The following is a 19,054-nucleotide window of genomic DNA, read 5'->3' on the forward strand; positions in this document are numbered from 1 at the left end:
GGGGCCGTCCCGACCTCACCAGGGCCTCCAGACCTCGCCGGGGCTGTCCCGACCTCACTGGGGCCGTATCGACCTCTCTGGGGGCATCCCGACCTCACCCGGGCCATCCCGACCCCACTGGGGCCGTCCCGACCTCACCAGGGCCATATCGGCCTCACCGGGGCCGTCCTGACCTCACCGGGGCCGTCCTGGCCTCACCAGGGCAACATGAAGTTTGGCACTCTGTCCCCTGCCGGGCGGCTCCCTGCCAGACACAATCTCCAGGTGTTCCTGGTGGCTGAACATTGGCATGCCTGCTCGGACTTCGCCCTCCACCAAGTGCACTGACTGCCCGTCTGCCGTCCCCCAGAGTCCCACGCGAGACTGGAACCGGTGGACGTCCTTGTGCACCTGCTGGTACAGCGGTTCCACCTCGCCGGCCCAGCCGGCCTGGCCCCGGCCTCCCCCAAACCTGACTCTGGCCCCCGAGCGCATCCCTCCCGGATTCGAGGAGCCGAAATCTGCAGCCTGCTGGGTTGGGCTCTGTACTTGGTGCCTCTGCACATCCTACTCAGTTTCAATGTTCTTTCTTTCCTTTCAGTTGTAGAGCTTCCACTGGGCCAGCTTTCCCATGGTTCTGTATGATAGATGTTTGTCCTATAGTTGGTAGTTTCGATGTTGTGGGAGGCAGCACGCACAGGTCTGTACCTTACGCCGCCATCTTGGTTCTCCTGGGTCTGCTTCTTGAGTGTGTTTCCCATGGGTGCGAGGAGTTGAAGTCTGCAATTTGTTGGGTTAGGCTGCAAAAGCGCAGGTGGGTTTTTTTGTGCCACTGTCACAGTTTGGATGGGGATGTAAATTGAGTAGGGCGGGGTCTCAGGGAGTCACCGGGGTGGGGCAAATAGCAATGGCGTCTCCGCAGCTCCTGGCCTCTCTGGGACTCTGGGACTTCGCGTCCCCCAGTGCCGGCGAGCAGCTGTGCGCCAGAGCCTCCCTCACTTTCTGACCGCTAAAAGGCCATGCCGCCTCTCCCCGTAGGGTCTGGTGCCTCATGATCCCGCCCAAACCAGCTCAGTGGATTTGAGAGTTTGTAAAAGCGCAGGCGTTTCCTCTTGTGCCTCTGGCACAGTTTGGATGGGGATGTAAATTGAGTAGGGCGGGGTCTCAGGGAGCCACCAGGGCAGAGCAAATAGCAATGGGGCATCTCCGCGGCTCCTTGCCCCTTGGACTCTGGGACTTCGCGTCCCCCAGTGCCGGCGAGCAGCTGTGCGCCAGAGCCTCCCTCACTTTCTGACCGCTACAAGGCCGTGCCGCCTCTCCCCGTGGGGTCTGGGGCCTCAGAGACCCGCCCCGAGCAAGCCCAGGGGATTCGAAAGTTCGTAACCCCTTCCGATTGAAAAAAGCCACGCATCCAGTTGCAGCCTGCCTGGCGCACGACTCTGTACCTGTTTTTGGCGCCTCTGTAGCTCCTACTCAGTCTCACTGCACTTCTTTCTTTCCTTCCAGTTGTAGAACTTCCACTGGGCCAACTTTCCCATGGTTCTGAATGGTGGTAGTTTGTTTTATAGTTGGTAGTTTCAATGATGTTGTGGGAGACAGCACACACAGGTCTACACCCTACGCCGCCATCTTGGTTCCTCCCTTTCTGTCTCTTCAAGACTTATATTTTTGATATTTATTTTATATATTTAAATGCCATTTAACAAAGAAAAATCTACCAAAAAAATGAGTTCGCGTGTCACCTCTGACACGCGTGTCATAGGTTCGCCATCACTGGGTTAGGGGCAAAAAGGCAGGCAGGCAGGCAAGCAGTTGAGAGCCAGCAGTCCCAGATTGTGTGGGATCAAGCATAAACTGGCAGTCCAACATCCCCTGAGGGGTCCCAGATTGGAGAGGGTGCAGGCTGGGCTGAGGGACACACTCTCCATGCACAAATTTCGTGCACCGGGCTCTAGTAATGGAATAAACATAGAAATCAACTACAGTAAAAAGACTCAAAAACATTCAAACACATGGAGGCTAAATAGCATGCTATTAAACAATGAGTGGATTGCCAATGAGATCAAGAAAGAAATCAAGGGCCCTGGGTTTGTTTCCAGTCAAGGACACATACCTCAGTTATAAGTTCGATCGCTGGCCCTGCTCGGGGTATATGTGGGAGGCAGCCAATCGATGTGTCTATCTCACATCAATGTTTTGCTCTCTCTGTCACTCCCCATCCATTCGACTCTCTCTAACAAATCAATGGAAAAATATCCTTGTGTGAGGAATAAAACAAACAAACAAACAAACAAAAACAAAAGAAAAACAACTTCTTGGAAACAAATGAAAACGAAAACTCAACCCCAAATCTATGGGACACAATGAAAGCAATCCTAAGAGGGCAGTTCATAGGACTACAGGCCTAACTCAAAATAACAAGAAAAATTTAATAATAAACTATTTAACCCTACAACTTAAAGAATTAGAAAGAGAATAACAAGAAAAGCCCAGAATAAGTAGAAGGAAGGAAATAATAAAGATTAGAGCAGAAATAAATGACATGGAGGCTAAAATAATAACAACAACAACAACAACAATAATAATAATAATAATAAATAAACCAATGAAACTAAGAGTTGGTTCTTTGAAAATATAAACAAGATTGATGAACCATTAGCCAGATTCAGTAAGAAACAAAGAGAGAGGACCCAAATAAATAAAATCAGAAACAAAAGTGGTGAGGTAACTGACACCAGAGAAATACAAAGGATTATAAGAAAATACTATGAACAACTATATGCCAACAAACTGGACAACCTGGGTGAAATGGACAAATTCCTAAAAAAAAAATCCTATCTTCCAAAACGAAATCAGGAAGAATCAGAAACCTGAATAGGCCAACAACAACTGATGAAATTGAAGCAGTAATAAATAAATAAACAAACAAACAAACAAACTCACAATAAACAAAAACCCTGGTCCCTACAGCTTTGCAGGGGAGTTTTAACAAACGTTCAAAAAACAATTAACACCTATCCTCCTCAGACTATTCCAAGAAATCCAAAAGGAAGAAACATTTCCAAGTTCTTTTTATGAAGGCAACATTATCCTAATTCCAAAACCAGACAAAGACACTACAAAGAAAGAGAATTACAGGCCAATATCCCTGATGAACATAGATGCTAAAATCCTCAACAAAATATTAGCAAATCTTATCCAGCAATATATTAAAAAGATCATACACCATGACCAACTGGGATTTATTCCAGGGATGCAAGGCTGGTACAATATTCGCAAATCAATAAATGTGATACATCACATAAACATACTAAAAGACAGAAATTACATGATCATATCAATAGACACAGAAAAAGCATTCAATAAAATCCAACACCCATTTTTGATAAAACTTCTCAGCAAAGTGGGAATAGAAGAATCATATCTCAACATAATAAAGCCATATATGACAAACCAACAGCCAATGTCATACTCAATGGGCAAAAACTAAAACCATTTCCCCTAAGAACAAGAATAAGACAGGGATGTCTGCTTTTACCACTCTTTTTCAACATAGTGCTGGAAGTCTTAGCCACAGCGATCAGACAAGAAGAAGAAATAAAAGGCATCCAAATTGGAAGGGAAGAAGTAAAACTCTCATTATTCACAGATGACATAATTTTGTACATAGAAAACCCTAAAGACTCTGCCAAAAAAAAACCACTATTAGATTTAATAAATAAATTTGGCAATGCAGCAGGATACAAAATTAACACCCAGAATTCCATGCCATTTTTACACACCAATAATGAATTTTCAGAAGGAGAAACTAAGCAAACAATCCCATTTACTTTTGCAACAACAACAAAAAATTACCTAGAAATAAACGTAGCCAATAAGTTTATTGGTACTCCAAAAACTAAGGACCTTTTAAAAAGAGGTAGAAGATATAAACAAGTAGAAGAATATGCTATGTTCATGGATTTGTAGACTTAACATCATTAAAATGTTCATAGTACCTAAAGCAATCTATAGATTCAATGCAATCCCTATTAAAATACCAATGGCATATTTCACAGATCTAGAACAAATACTCCAAAAATTTATATGGAACTCAAAAAGACCTGGAATAGCTGCAGAAATCTTGATAAAGAAGAACAAAGTTGAAGGAATCACAATACCAGATCAAGTTATCCTACAAAGCCACTGTAATCAAAACAGCCTGGTACTGACACAAGAACAGGCATATAGATCAATATGAAATAGAACAGACATCCCAGAGATCAACCCAAGACATTACACTCAATTAACATTTGACAAAGAAGGCAAGAGCATACAATGGAGTAAATACAGTCTCTTCAATAAATGGTGTTGGAGGAAATTGGACAGATACATGCAAAAAATGAAACTAGACCACCAACTTGCAACATACACAAAAATAAACTCAAAATGGATAAAAGGCTTAAATGTAGGTCATGAAACCATAAAAATCTTGGAAGAAATCATAGGCAGCAAAATCTCAGACATCTTCCCTAGCAGTATGTTTACGGATACATCTCCTAGGGCAAGGGAAACTAAGGAGAAAATAAACAAATGGGGCTACATCAAAATAAAAAGCTTCTGAACAGCAAAAGAAACCATCAACAAAAATGAAAAGGGCGCCCATTGTATGGGAGAATATATTTGACAATGATACATCTAATAAAGGGTTAATTTTAAAAATATATAAAAAACTCATATAACTTAACAAAAGACAAGTGATCCAATTAAAAAATGGGCAAAGTTCCTAAATAGATACTTCTCCAAAGCAGACATACAGATGGCCAAGAGATATTTTTAAAAATGCCCAGTCACTGATCATCAGATAGATGCAAATTAAAAGGACAATGAGGTACCACCTCATACCTGTCAGAATGGCTACCATCAACAAATTAACAAATAAGATAGAGAGGATGTAGAGAAAAGGGAACCCTAGAGAAAAGGGAATGCAGACTGGTGTAGCCATTATGGAAAACAGGACTGAGTTTCCTAAAAAAAAATTACATAGAGTACTGCCATTTGACCCTGTGACCTCACTTCTAGGAATGTATCCCAAGAAACCCAAAACACCAATCACAAAGAATGTCTGCACCCCTATGTTCATAGCAGCACAATTTACAATAGCTAAGATCTGGAAAAAGCCCAACTGCTCATCAGTAGATGAGTGGATATAAAAGCTGTGGTACATTTACACCACGGAATACTATGCAGATGTAAAAAAGAAGGATCTCTTACCCTTTGAGACAGCATGGAGGGACCTGGAGAGTATTATGCTAAGTGAAATAAGCCAGTCAGAGAAAGACAAGTATCACATGATCTCATTCATATGTGCAATCTAAAGAACATAATAAGCTGTTGAACAAAATAAATCCAGAGATATCGAACAATGGAACAGACTGTGGAATGTCAAAGGAACTGAGGGGAAGGACGGGTGGGTGGGAAGAGATCAACCAAAGAATTTGTATGCATATATGCATAACCCATGGACACAGACAATAAAGTGATGAAGGTCTGGGGCAGGGGGTGGAGGTGGGTTAGAAGAAGTCAATGGGGGAAAATGGGGGGGAATATGTAACACTTTCAACAATAAAATTTTTTTTTAAATCCAAGAAATGGCCACATCAATGACTGTGGCATGAAGCATGGACCTCAGCAGTGTCCTCTGTGTAGTCTGGGACCACTTCAATAGCATCACCAGGGGCTGAGGCAGAATATCTGCATCCCAGCCCATGGATGTAGGTAGGTGTCTTACACACTCATATTTGAGAACCACTGCTAGGAAAGGTTTTAGCTTTAACCAATAGGCACTAACTGCAATAGAGAAAAGGAAATTTCCTTGCTGAAAATTTCAGAGAAAGCTTTAAATATACCTATCTCTTAATAAAATTTTGGAAAGTTAAAATTTTGATTTTGCTCAAGTTTACCTAATTTGAAAACTAAAATTTTATTCAGAAAAAAATTAATAATATTAGGTCTAATTTATACAGACCAAGCTGGTTATGAAATACTTTGATTATTGAATACTTTTCAAAGTTGTTATTTTTCAGAGTGTCCTTTAAAAACATAAATGTATGTGATACTGCAGTTAATTATGGTTTGTTAAATAGTTGAGATAATGTGATCTCATAATTAAGATTCAAACAAACTTAAAATAGAAGTCTCATTTCTACATTGTTTGCTGGGTAATCTTGGCCAAGTCAATCTTTCTATACAACTTCTTATTACATCTCTGGGGTGACTCAAGTGGTATAGGATATACATATCAAATGTTTGGCACCGAGTAGAATCCTATAACTGCTACATGTTATTATATCTTACTTTTGTTTCTTAAATTATCCTAGTCAAAGGATATTGCAATTACTTTTCAAAATACATAACCTCATAGATTCATAACTGTGAAGAAATAGTACTATAGAAATGATAATAAAGAAATAAAGCAACAGAAATATGAAATGTTAGAGAATTATATGGTAAAACTTGTCTTAATGTTGTGCTGCTTTATAACTTCACCACATATTTAAGTCAGGTTTACATTAACTTATAAAAAGTGCTAACCAGAAAGCATTTGTTCAAGATTACTTCCCTGAAGTACTAGCATCATAAAAGTGAGGCTGCATCTCTTCCCCACGCTCCAAATTGCAACTTTCAAGATACTACCCATATACATAAATAAAGGTACATCATAAGGTATTTTATGTCTCAAGCGCAAAATGATGTCCTTACATGGTGGTCCTCCATGTTCTTTAAGAGCCTGGGATCATCAAAGTCACATGACTCACTAGGCGGACAAGACATCCGGCTGTGAAAGAGAATAGAAAATATTTATTCAGATCAAAAGTTCCTTTAAGATAATTCAAAGGCAGTAAGACTCTGTCTTCAAGAAGAACCACACCTAAAAAGCCCACAGATCTATATTAAACTCTTAAAGATTTAGAATACTATATATTATTTCAAACCTCAACAGGAAATTTTTAATACTATAAAATACTTTACATTTTTATAACATTTTATAAACAGCAACATAGTTACAAGGAGAAGAAACAGGACAAAAATCAACATCTGACTGTCATTTTAGTTGGTCTCTGTATAACTTCTACTAAGAAAAACTTGCAAGAACTGCCTGCTCAACCTAGGAAAAATGGAGGAATTATTGCATTGTATCTATGCAACCACTTATGGCAAGGGCTCGGATATAGGAAAAAGAAGGAGGCAGATGATTATGAGAAAAGAAACCTAATATTATGGCTGTGTCCTAGAACACTGAAACAGATGTGCTATGCCAATTATATTCATGCATCTCCACTCCTTCAAGACAAAGACAATGGAAGAAGAGACAACAGCACAGTTGATGTCAGTCTGAACTCTGTATCAGAATTTAATACTGCAGAGAAAACAGAAACCAATAGCCTGCAAAGAGAAGCACCTAAAATGCAAGCTGATGCCCCCAGCAAAACTGTGTGAAAGCTGAGGAAACGGCAGCAAGAGGTCCCTATGAGATAGATAAAGGGAAGGTGGAAACAGAGCAGGTTCCAAATCCACCTAAGCAAGGTTCATCCTCTAAGAACTCTCCCCCAGCCCATGTAGCCAGGCAAGCTAAACCTTCTGCATCTAGAAATAAATGGGAGGTTTATCCTTTGGAGAGGTTAAATTAGAGTAGCCCTGAACATATATGCACCCTATGTTCATAGCAGCAAAATTTACAATAGCTAAGTTTTGGAAACAGCCTAAGTGTCCATCAGCAGATGAGTGGATTAAAAACCTGTGGTACATCTACACAATGGAATACTATGCTGCTATAAACAAGAAAGAATTCTTACCATTTGCAACAGCATGGATAGGCCTGGAGAGCATTATGCTAAGTGAAATAAGTCAGTTGGAGAAAGATAAATATCACATGATCTCACTCATTTGTGGAATATAATGAATAACATAAACTGATGAACAAATATAGATCCAGAGACAGAGAAACATCGAACAGACCATCAAACTTCAGAGGGAAGGAAGGGGAGGGGGTGTAAGAGATTAACCAAAGGACTTACATGCATGCATATAAGCATAACCAATGGACACAGACACTAAGGGATGAGGGCATATGCTGGGAGGTGGGGGTGGCCAGAGAGAGGTCAATGGGGGAAAAAGGAGACATATGTAATACTATATGTAATGCTAAACAATAAAGAATCTTAAAAAAAATTAACAGTAGCCCTGGACCCAGGGACACTGGACACACAGACAAGTAGGGTAGGGCATCCTCTCAAAACAGGAGTCTCAAGTGAAATCCGACATACAGTGAAAGATACAATCACCAACCCTCTGCTTCCACTCAGCTCCCATAACAACTGCAGCCACATTTACAGCCCTTGGCAAAAACGAAAGTATTCTTCTCATGAGAAGAAGATTGATCAGCTCATAAGAAAGACCCACACACTGACAACCAGGGATCCTCCAAGAAAATAATAGGTCCTGACTGATCATCCCACAGGGAAGCTAGTTAGTCATCAACCACACTGTTCCCGCCTCCCCACACGTATACACACAGCCCTACTGATCAGTTCTGTTAGTATATAAATCTTAAAACATGAGCAAACAACATCACTAGTCCAAGGGAAACAAAAAAGAGATACTACTTTATATTCATTGGAATGTTTTTTTTTAATTATTTCATTCATTAGCAAGTGGTTCAAAGATGTAGAAAAATTGTGCATTACTGGCAGGAGTGTAAAATGGGAGAGCTACTATAAAACACAGTTTGATGGTTCCTCAAAAAGTTTAATATAGAATAAGCACATGACCCAGCAATCCCACTTTTATGTACATACCCAAAATAATTGAAAGCAGAGATCCACTGTGTACCAATGTTCATAACAGCATTATTAACATCAGCCAAAAGGTGAAAATACCCCAAATGCCCATCAACAGATAAATGGATAAACAAAATATGGTATATACATGCCAAGAAATATTATTCAGCCTTTAAAAGGAATAAAATTCTAATACCTGCTATATAACATGTATACTACAACCTTGAAGACATTATCCTAAGAGGTGGAAAGTGAGTGGGAAGTATTGGACCAAGGGCTCACTATTTTTTGTTAAAGCCTAGTAGTATCACTGGACTTTGAAAATCATATTCACAATTAAATTTTATTCTGGTTTTCTCTTGAAATAACAAACATGCAACTTTTAATTACTAACTATTCAGGTAAGACATGAAAATATAGAATTGTTCCATAACATTTCCCACTAAAGGATCAAGACATGCTAGAATATACTTACCAGAAATCATCTGAGGATTGCTCTCTTATCAGTTCTGGAAAATGACTTCCAGAGAGAGAAAAAAAAACAGAGTGATCACCAAACTATGAGCAAATGACAGGCATTTTCACATAGAACATTCTCCAAAACAGATCATATATTAGGCCACAAAACAAGTCTTAATAAATTTAAGACTGAAATCATATCAAGCATTTTTAACAGAGAACTCAATTACAAGAAGAAAACTGGAAAAATCAGAAATATGAGAAGATAAAACAACATACTTCTGAATAACCAAAGGTTCAAAACGAAATCAATAGAAAAAAATTAAAAATACCTTGAGACAAAATAATATGAAAACATGTCAAAACTTATGGTATGCAGCCAAAAGTGGTTCTAAGAGGAAAATTCATGGGGATAAATGGCCACACATCAAGAAATAAGAAAACTTTTAAACAACCTAACTTTAGTCATCAAAGAACTAGAAAAAGAACAAATAAACCCCAAAGTTAGTAGAAGAAATAACAAAGACCAGGAAAGAAATAAATGAAAGACTAAAAAGACAAAAGAAAAGATCAATAAAACTAAGAGCTGGTTCAATTAAAAGAATGGGCAAATCTTTCACTAGATTCACACACACACACACACACACAAAGGGAGATCTCAAAATCAGAAATGAAAGAGATATTATGATTGATAACATACAATCACAAAGGATCAAAAGAGACTACTATGTACAGCTATACACCAACAAATTGTATAATCTATAAAAAATTGATAAAACAATCTACCAAGACTGAATCATGAAGAAATAGAACATCTGAACAGATCCATTACTATTAAGGAGATTAAATTTTAAAAAAAAACCTTCCAACAAACAAAATTCCAGACCAGACAGCTTCACTGGTGAATTCTCCCAAACACTCAAAGAAAAATTAATACCAATCATTCTCAAATTCTTCCATAAATATAAAAGAAGAAAACATTTCCAAATTCATTTTCTGTTGCTAGCATTACCCAGATACCAAAACCAGACAAGGACACCACAAGAAAAGAAAATATGACCACTATCCCTAATGAACATAGATCCTCAACAAAAATCCTTAACAAAACAGTCACAAATCAAATTCAATAATACATTAAAAGGGTCAAACACCATAATCAAGTAAACTTTATTCCAGGGATGAAGATGATTCAACATATGCAAATCGATCAATGGGATACATTACAGAAAAAAAAAATGAAGAATAAAAAATCATATGAACATCTCAATAAGTGCAGAAAACACATTTGACAAAATTCAATATCCACTGATGATTAAAAATGCTCAAGAAGTGGGTGCAGAGGGAACATACCTCAACATAATAAAGGCCACATGTGATTAAGTCCATATCTAATATCATACTCAATAGTAAAAACTGAAAGCCTTTTTTCCTAAGAGCAGGAACAAGTCAGGATGTCCATTCTTACCACTTTTATTCAACATTGCCAGGCAAGAAAAATAAATAAAAGGCATCCAAATGAGAAAGAAGAAGTAAAACTCTATTTGCAGATGACATCATAAGAACTGAATACCCTAAAGACTCCACCAAAAACACTATGAGAAATAATCAAAATTAGTAAAGTTGCAGGACACAAATCAAACACAAAAATCTGTTGCATTTATATACATTAATAATGAACTATCAGAAAGATATATTAAGAAAACATCACTCCCTGGCTGGTGTGGCTCAGTTAGTTGGGGCTTCATCCTGTACACCAAAAGGTTGTGGGTTCGATTCCTGGCCAGGGCACATACTTACGTTGAAGGTTTGATCCGTGGGTCAAGGTGCATATGGGAGGCAAACAGTAGAAGTTTCTCTCTCACATCCATGGTTTTCTCTTTCTCTCTCCATTCCCCTCTCTCCAAAATCATTTTTTAAAACATATCCTTGGGTGAGTATTTAAAATTTTTTAAAAGAAAGCATCACATTTACAATTGTATCAAAAAATACCTAAAACTATAATATATTAATGAAAGAAACTGAAGAAGGCACAAATAAATAGAAAGATAGTTCGTGCTTATGGATAAAAAGAATGTATAATGTCCATATTACCTGAAGAAATCTACAGATTCAATACAATCTCTACCAAAATGTCAATGGTATTTTTCATAGAAATAGAACAAACAATCCTAATATGTATGCGACTACAAAATAACCAAATTGCCAAAGCAATCTTGAGAAAGAAGAACAAAACCGGAGGCATCATGCTCTCTGATTTCAAACTATATTACAAAGCTATAGTGATTAAAGCAGTATGGTGTTGACATAAAAACAGATCAATGGAATAGAATAGAGAGCCCAGAAATACACCCACACATTTATGGTTAACTAATTTATTACAAAGGAGCCAAAAATAAACAATAGGGAAAGAACAGTCTCTTCAATAAGTGATTTTGGTAAACTTGAGAGCCACATGCAAAATAATAAAACTGGATCTTCTATCTTACACCATACACAAAAATTAATGGATTAAAGACTTGAACATAATACTTTAACTATAAAACTCCTAGAAAAAAAATAAGTGGTAACCTTAGTTCCTTGACATTGATCTTGGGAAGGATTTTTTGGGTTTGGCACTAAAAGCTTATACATATCTTTTCAAACTCTCAGAAAGTCAAAGTATTTGACTAAGCAGATAAAAATAAACTTATTTTGTTGGGAGAAAACAAATCAATTTTTCAATAAGTAATAAACACACTTACCCATAGGTTACTCCAGCAATGCTGCATTTCTTGAAGTTCATAATATTGCATGTAAGAGTTCCAGTTTTGTCAGAAAACAGGTATTTAACCTAAATCAAAGAATAAGAGAAACATACATACATCAATAATATAATAAGATGCAAAAACCAATAAATAAAGTCTTTAGTCTATGTTTTTCAAAATCTGTATAAATTTTCAAAGGTAAATTTCCTTCAATCAAGCAAAATATATTTTAGAATTGCATAGATATTATATATAACAATTATAATTAAATATTATTAAATTAATATATTCTAATGCTTAGACTACTTAAAAACGTTTTTCAATAGCTACTTATAGAGTCTAATTGTGTGGAAATGCACAAAGGAGACTCAGTAACAGCCCTGGAGCCATTATCCTATATAATAATAAGCCAGAGACCATAACAGCATCATGACCATAACGACCATTAGATCAGAACCACCATGGCCCCTTGTCGGGCTGACCCCATCCCCCAGCAAGCAGTTAGGGGTGATCAGGCAGGCAGGCAGAGTGGTTAGGGGTGATGAGGCAGGCAGGGCAGCGGTTAGGGGGCAGATGGCCCCTCGCAGGGCTGGCCCTGCCCCCCAGCAAGCAGTTAGGGGTGATCAGGTAGGTAGGCAAGTGGTCAGGGGTGATCTGGAAGGCAGGCAGAGGCAGTTAGTGGTGATCAGGCAGGCAGGCGGAGAAGTTAGGGGCAATCAGGCAAGCAGGTAGAGTAGTTAGGGGTGATCAGGCAGGCAGGGGAGCAGTTAGGGGCATCAGGCAGGCAGGCAGAGGGGTTAGGGGCGATGAGGCAGGCAAGCAGGTGAACGGTTAGGAGCCAGAGGTCCCAGATTGGAGACGGTGCAGGCCAGGCTGAGGGACACCCACCCCTGCACGAATTTCGTGCACCGGGCCTCTAGGAAATCTATAAGCATTTAAGTTCTGCCATGAGGCATCTCAAAGACACATGTCATTTTTCAAGATATTCACATGATCTCATACAGTATTCTCTCCTAATGTCCAATATGTCAAGACAAGAAGCTCAGACTTTGGCAACCTTGAAATATCTCTTTTTAAGACTCCGTCTCCTAGCTGGGTTAAGAAGGCATATCCTGAGCAGCACAGAACAAACATCACACTTCTCAGTCACTGTCACCATTAAGATTACATGAAGGCAGCATGGAACTGCTATAGATTACATAACTTTCCAAGATACAAAATTTTAGAGATTTAATGCATTAAACTCTCAATATACAAAGGTAAAAAGAAACTTCTGGAGGAGGCCAACAAGCCAACCATTTTCACATAAGTGCATAAAAAGAGGTGAACTCCCAATGTACATGTGCTGTGAGAACTATGTCCTCCCAGAGAAGAGAGAAAAGAACTCAGAAGGAGATAGTTCAGGTTCTGAATAATAATTAGTTGGTGGACTCTTGAAAAAGCAACTTCATCCTTCTTCGGCTCAGTTTCCACATCTATGAAAAAAAGTATTTGGCCAGAAGATATTTAACATCATTCTATGGGTAATATTCTGGGACATTATATTATGGATTGGTGAGGGGGGAGTAACTAACAGTATTGTCTCCAGTTTCTCAGTGGTTTTCCTTTTTTTAAATTAATGTTTAGGGAGGCAGGGGGAGAGAGAGAGGTGGGGGGAGGGAGAGATTTGTTGTTCCAATTATTTATGTACACATTGGTTGTTTCTTGTATATGCCCTGACCAGGGATAGAACCCACAACCCTGGCATACCAGGGCAATGCTCAACCAACTGAGCTACCCCGCCAGGGCCCTTATGTGTTTTCTAAAGAGTGTTCATAACTGTTGCTGGATGCTGGATGTACTCCAGGGACCCCAAAGGGAAGGCATGTGTTTCTGTTTTATAAAAGAGGATTAATAACATGAATTGTACTCTGTACTTTTTCTTAATTATACAATATTGTTATTTTTAAAGCAATTAAAAGGCATTTAAGTAAAGAAACATTTTTTTAAGAAAGATGATTAATGCTCCTAAAGAAATATAAAATTACATAGAAATAGAAAATTAGTATACTATAGGTAATTAATACTTTATAAATAAGTTTTTATATGAATTTTATATGCAGTAAGTCAAGGTATAAAAATTCCAGTAGAATCAGTCTTCTAATAAAGTGTTTCTGCCTTGTTTTTAAAGATTAAATTAAAATATTAAAAAATGAAAAATTTATAATAAGAAATTATCAAGATTTGCTATCACGCTGCCTACTGAATTTTAACTTATAAGTTCCAACTCAAAACTACTTCACCATGCAATTCCACTTGGGTATTTATCTGAAAAAATCCAAAACTAACTCAAAAACATATCTGCACCCCAATGTTCATGCAGCATTATTTACAATAGCCAAGATATGGAAGCAACCTAAGTGTCCATCAATAGACAAATGGATAAAGAATTGGTACATAGTGGGGGGGGGGGGGGCAAAGGGAGGATAAGGACACATATGCAATACCTTCATCAATAAAGGGAAAAAAAGAAGGCCAGGCATTTAAAGACTGGTCATAATTTAATTCCTGAGGCTAGAACAAAGTAATCAAATTATTTTTAAAAATTATTTTAAGAAAATCTGATTTTATCTGAATGTAAGGTAATATAAAATATAGAGATATGTTACCTTCATATGCAGACATTTTAATTAGTGATGAATCTATTCATGAATCTAATTAATATGTATAACACAATTATATCTGAGTACTATAGTAATAAAACAAATGAAATATAGTAATCTGACTTAAAGACTTGTACCTAGAGAAAGGTATATATTTTAAATAAATTTCCTTTTATAAAATAAAAGAAGTGGTACATATATACATTGGAATATTATTCAGCCATAAAAAATAATATCTTATAATTTATCTTGCCATTTGTGACAGCATGGATGGACCTAGGGGCTATTATGCTAAGTGAAATTAGTCAGACAGAGAAAGAAAAACAAACACCATATGATTTCACTTACATGTGGAATCTAAAAAATAAATGAACAAACGAAACAGAAACAAACTCATACATACAGAGAACAAATTGATGGTTGCCAGATGGGAGGTGGGTGGGTGGATGGGTGAAAAAGGTGAAGGAATTAAGAAGTACTAATTGGCAGTTATAAAACAGTCATGGGGATGTAAGTACAGCATAGAGAATATAGTGAATAATATTATAACCATGGTTAGTGTCAGATGAATACTAGACTAAGCAGGTTGATCACTTTGTAAGTTATATAAATATCTAGTCACTATGTTGTACACCAGAAATTAATATAATATTAAATGTCAACTGTAATTGAAAAATAAAATAAAATTACTTCCCCAGGCACCCAATAAGGATGAATAATCTCATACTAGTGCTTCTTGAGCATGTTCAATCCTTCAGGTCCAGTTCAATGGCACCTGAGAACAATGATATACTGAGCACTGTGCAAAATAACCAAAGACTTTGTCTCAGGCACATCCATACCCCATAATGGGCTTGAAAGTTTCAAGAGGAAAACAGACAATGCATCACTATCATGTCTCTTATTTTATTGTATTTATGTTTGGGAAGATTGTTATGGGGACATAGAAAAGAGATGAACTAACTATCTGGAAAACTAGGGGAAAAATTCAAACAGAAGGTAAATTTAGTCTGATATATATAGCAACCAACTTATAGGGCAGTTGGGAGGTTTCAATAAGATGTATAAAGTGAAATTAAAATCTTTAATTGCAATGCATTCAAAAGAGGTAGTAGTATGTAGTAATTTCAACATAAGAGGAAAACATAATGCAAAGCACAACTCAGTAAAGTAATTGGGGTTCAGGGGGATGGTGGAAAAGACAATGGCTCCCTGGAATATTTCAGAAACAAAATCCGGAACATGTAAGAGATTTAACAGATACTTGTCCTTCAAAAACCTATGTTTTGTAAGGTTAAACAATATCTGAGAATCTTAACCATTGTTCTCTCTACCATTTGCTCCTAACAATTTTAATAGTCCAAAAGAATACTGTGCTGTATTTTTGTACTAAATTTTTTGCAGGTACCTCCTAAGCGATAAGATCTATGCAAGCCTAAAAATGCAATTCAAAACTGATTCACATTTATATTTAATAGTACTTTCAAACACTAAATAGCTCTTCAGACATCAAAACCACATTCATATAGAAGTAATTTTGCAAAAATCTCTCCATGGTTCTTCTAACACTAGTCTCCCCTCATACTCATGTCACCAATACCAAAGTTCCCAAAGAGGTTCTCACCTGACCAAGCTCTTCATTAAGGTTTGACGTCCTGGCCATAGCAGGAGTGTCATTTTCAATATAATACATATCTGTGTCCTGAGAGAGAGAAGAGTGGCCCTTCAGAAAATGTATAACATTAATCCTTCATTTAGATTAAAAATAGATACTATAAGTGCTAATTTTTAATTTTGGGTTAAAAATACCGTGGCAATTATTATAGAGAAGCACTGTGATACCAGGAGAAAACATGGTATTTGTATACAGAAGATTTGGTTTCAAGATGAGCATTTCATGACCTAGACTAACTCATATTCTAAGCTCAGCTAATACCCAATTTATAGGATTATTATGAGGATCAAATAAAAATGTACACAACCTCCTCTACTCTTTTCAAATATCTGGTGACAGGAGACTTGACTTTGAACGATAGGCACACAATGCAATACACAGATGATGTGTTATAGAACTGTACACTTGAAACCTATATAATTTTATTAACCAATGTCACTCCAGTAAATTTAATAAAAATTTAAAAAATAATAATGAAAAATTTTAAAATGTCCATGAAAGCACCTGAGCTGCATATACAGGCTGCTGAAGTCAAGAGCTTAATGACAATGACAGTTCCTTAAAAATTCCGCTTCTGCCCTAGCTGGTTTGGCTTAGTGGATAGAGAGTCGGCCCATGTCGGCCATGGACTGAAGGGTCCCAGGTTAGATTCTGGGCAAGGGTAATGTATCTCAGTTGCAGGTTCGACCCCTGGCCCTGGTCAGGGTGCATGCAGGAGGCAACCAATTGATGTGTCTCTCTCATATCGATGTTTCGCTCTCTGTCTCTCCCCTCCTTTCCACTCTCTCTAAAAATCAATGGAAAAATATCCTCTGGTGAGGATTAACAACAATAAATAAATAAATAAATAAATAAATAAATCCACTTCCATGCTTAACAATGGAATCCAAGTTTACTGTCACCATGAGTTTTGATATTTAATAAACACTGATATAGAAACACCTAAGAGGCCTTTCCTCAGCACTAATGAAACTTAAAAACATAAACAGTTATAGCCACTTCATCCCTGCTCACCAGAGGACAAGCATTTGTAAAGCACTCTGCCTCCATTTTCTCACTTAATTCTTACAAGAACCCTTTGAATAGGTTCAAATGCCCCACCCCCATTTCATTGATGGGGAGCTGAGATGTTAGGTAACTAGTCACTGCTATCACTGGTTCAGGGACACCTTTGCCAGAGATCCCTGGCCAAATCATATTCATAAATTAGTTATATTATTCTTTTCTGGAAGCTCAAGTGAATGGCTAAGGTTCTGAGAGAGTATTAGAAATTGTGGTTGACATTTCTACAGTAGCTCAACTTTACAACTCTGCTGTGATACTCACCCAGTTTATAAAAAGGGCTTGAGTGTATTTCACAACCTCAAGAGTCACCAGCAGACTGATGGGGATAAGGTTGTTGTACAAGATGATGAATGTCAACAAGTTATATCCAAAATTATCTGAGTTTGTCTCTGTGGAAGAAAACCAGAATATCTGTATAACTTTAGTTAGTCTCCACTAAGTTTCCTTTTATTTTATTATTTTGAAATTTCTCTAAAAGATACTCACACAAAAAAATTATTGGATTATGTGTACATTTAGACATTGGTGTTAAAATAGTTATTGAGATTGGGGGGATGAGGGGACATTGGGGGGATAAGGACACATTTGTAATATTTTATTCAATAAAGGGAAAAAATAGTTATTGAGCACCTGCTACATGGCACCAACTGTGAATACAAAGGCTACTAATATACAATCCTTTCCAATAAAGAACTGGCTTCTAATAGGAGGTTGTGGGTAGGAGAGTAAGCAGAAGCAGGCATGTCCCCCAATGTGACTGGCATCAGGTTACATCTGTTAAAGAGGTGTTCATAGGACATTGCAGAAGTGAGGACAGTCGGAGAAAGATAAATATCACATGATCTCACTCATATGTGGGATATGATGATCAACATAATTTGATGAACAAGAATAGATCCAGAGACAAATGGCAGGGGAGGGGGAGGAGAGTTAGAGAGCAACCAAAGGACTTGTATGCATGCATATTAGCATAACCAATGGACACAGACAATGGGGCGGTGGGGGCAGGGCTGGGGGAGGGGGTCAATTGGGGAAAAAGGAGACATAGGTAAAACTTTAGACAATAATAAAAAAAGACAATATAATTATATATTTTTATCCTTTCTTTTGGATTTAAAAACATGATGGCAAAAAATCATTAAAAATTACATTGGTGGACTTTTTTTATAAAGATGTAATATATATGAGAGCACAAAGGAGTGAGGAGAGAATGAAGCTACATGAAGCAAAGAAATAACATACGCTGCTAACTCAAATCCACAGGAAGAAATGAAGTAAATAGGTTAATGTAAAATAACTGCAGAAGTTTATTTCTTTTTTTTGCTTTTTGCTTCTTTAAAAGGCATAAGATTATATAAGTCAATAATTACAACACCATAATTGGGTTGATAGGTAGATGCAATATATGACAAAAATAGCATAAAGCAGGGGAGGAGACGGATCTATATTAAAGGAAATTTTCTGTATTGTACTGGAATTATATTAGTACTAATCTGAAGTAGATGCTAATAAATTAAGACATACATTATAATCCCTAGAACAGTGATGGTGAACCTATGACATGCGTGTCAGAGGTGACACACGAACTCATTTTGGGTGACAAGCATCGACAGAGACAAAAAATTGCATAATTCAAATATTTGTCTCTCGCAACGGCCAGAGTTGGGCATC

At 37.6% G+C, this 19,054-nt stretch overlaps 1 protein-coding gene across 4 annotated transcripts in view; it reads right to left on the reverse strand.

The window, feature by feature from the left end:
* Positions 1 to 19,054, reverse strand: part of ATP8A2 (ATPase, aminophospholipid transporter, class I, type 8A, member 2) — a 651,371-nt gene that overhangs the window by 452,114 nt on the left and 180,203 nt on the right. For all 4 annotated transcript variants that reach the window (XM_014539417.1, XM_014539416.1, XM_014539418.1 and 1 more), the window contains 5 exons: positions 17,645 to 17,772; positions 16,268 to 16,345; positions 11,999 to 12,087; positions 9,274 to 9,318; positions 6,721 to 6,796 (listed from right to left, as the gene is read on the reverse strand). In XM_014539417.1, coding sequence (XP_014394903.1) covers positions 6,721 to 6,796; positions 9,274 to 9,318; positions 11,999 to 12,087; positions 16,268 to 16,345; positions 17,645 to 17,772 — 416 coding nt within the window. The remainder of the gene's footprint in view (positions 1 to 6,720; positions 6,797 to 9,273; positions 9,319 to 11,998; positions 12,088 to 16,267; positions 16,346 to 17,644; positions 17,773 to 19,054) is intronic.

Source organism: Myotis brandtii, unplaced genomic scaffold (assembly GCF_000412655.1).
Source record: "Myotis brandtii unplaced genomic scaffold, ASM41265v1 scaffold216, whole genome shotgun sequence".
Taxonomy (NCBI): domain Eukaryota; kingdom Metazoa; phylum Chordata; class Mammalia; order Chiroptera; family Vespertilionidae; genus Myotis; species Myotis brandtii.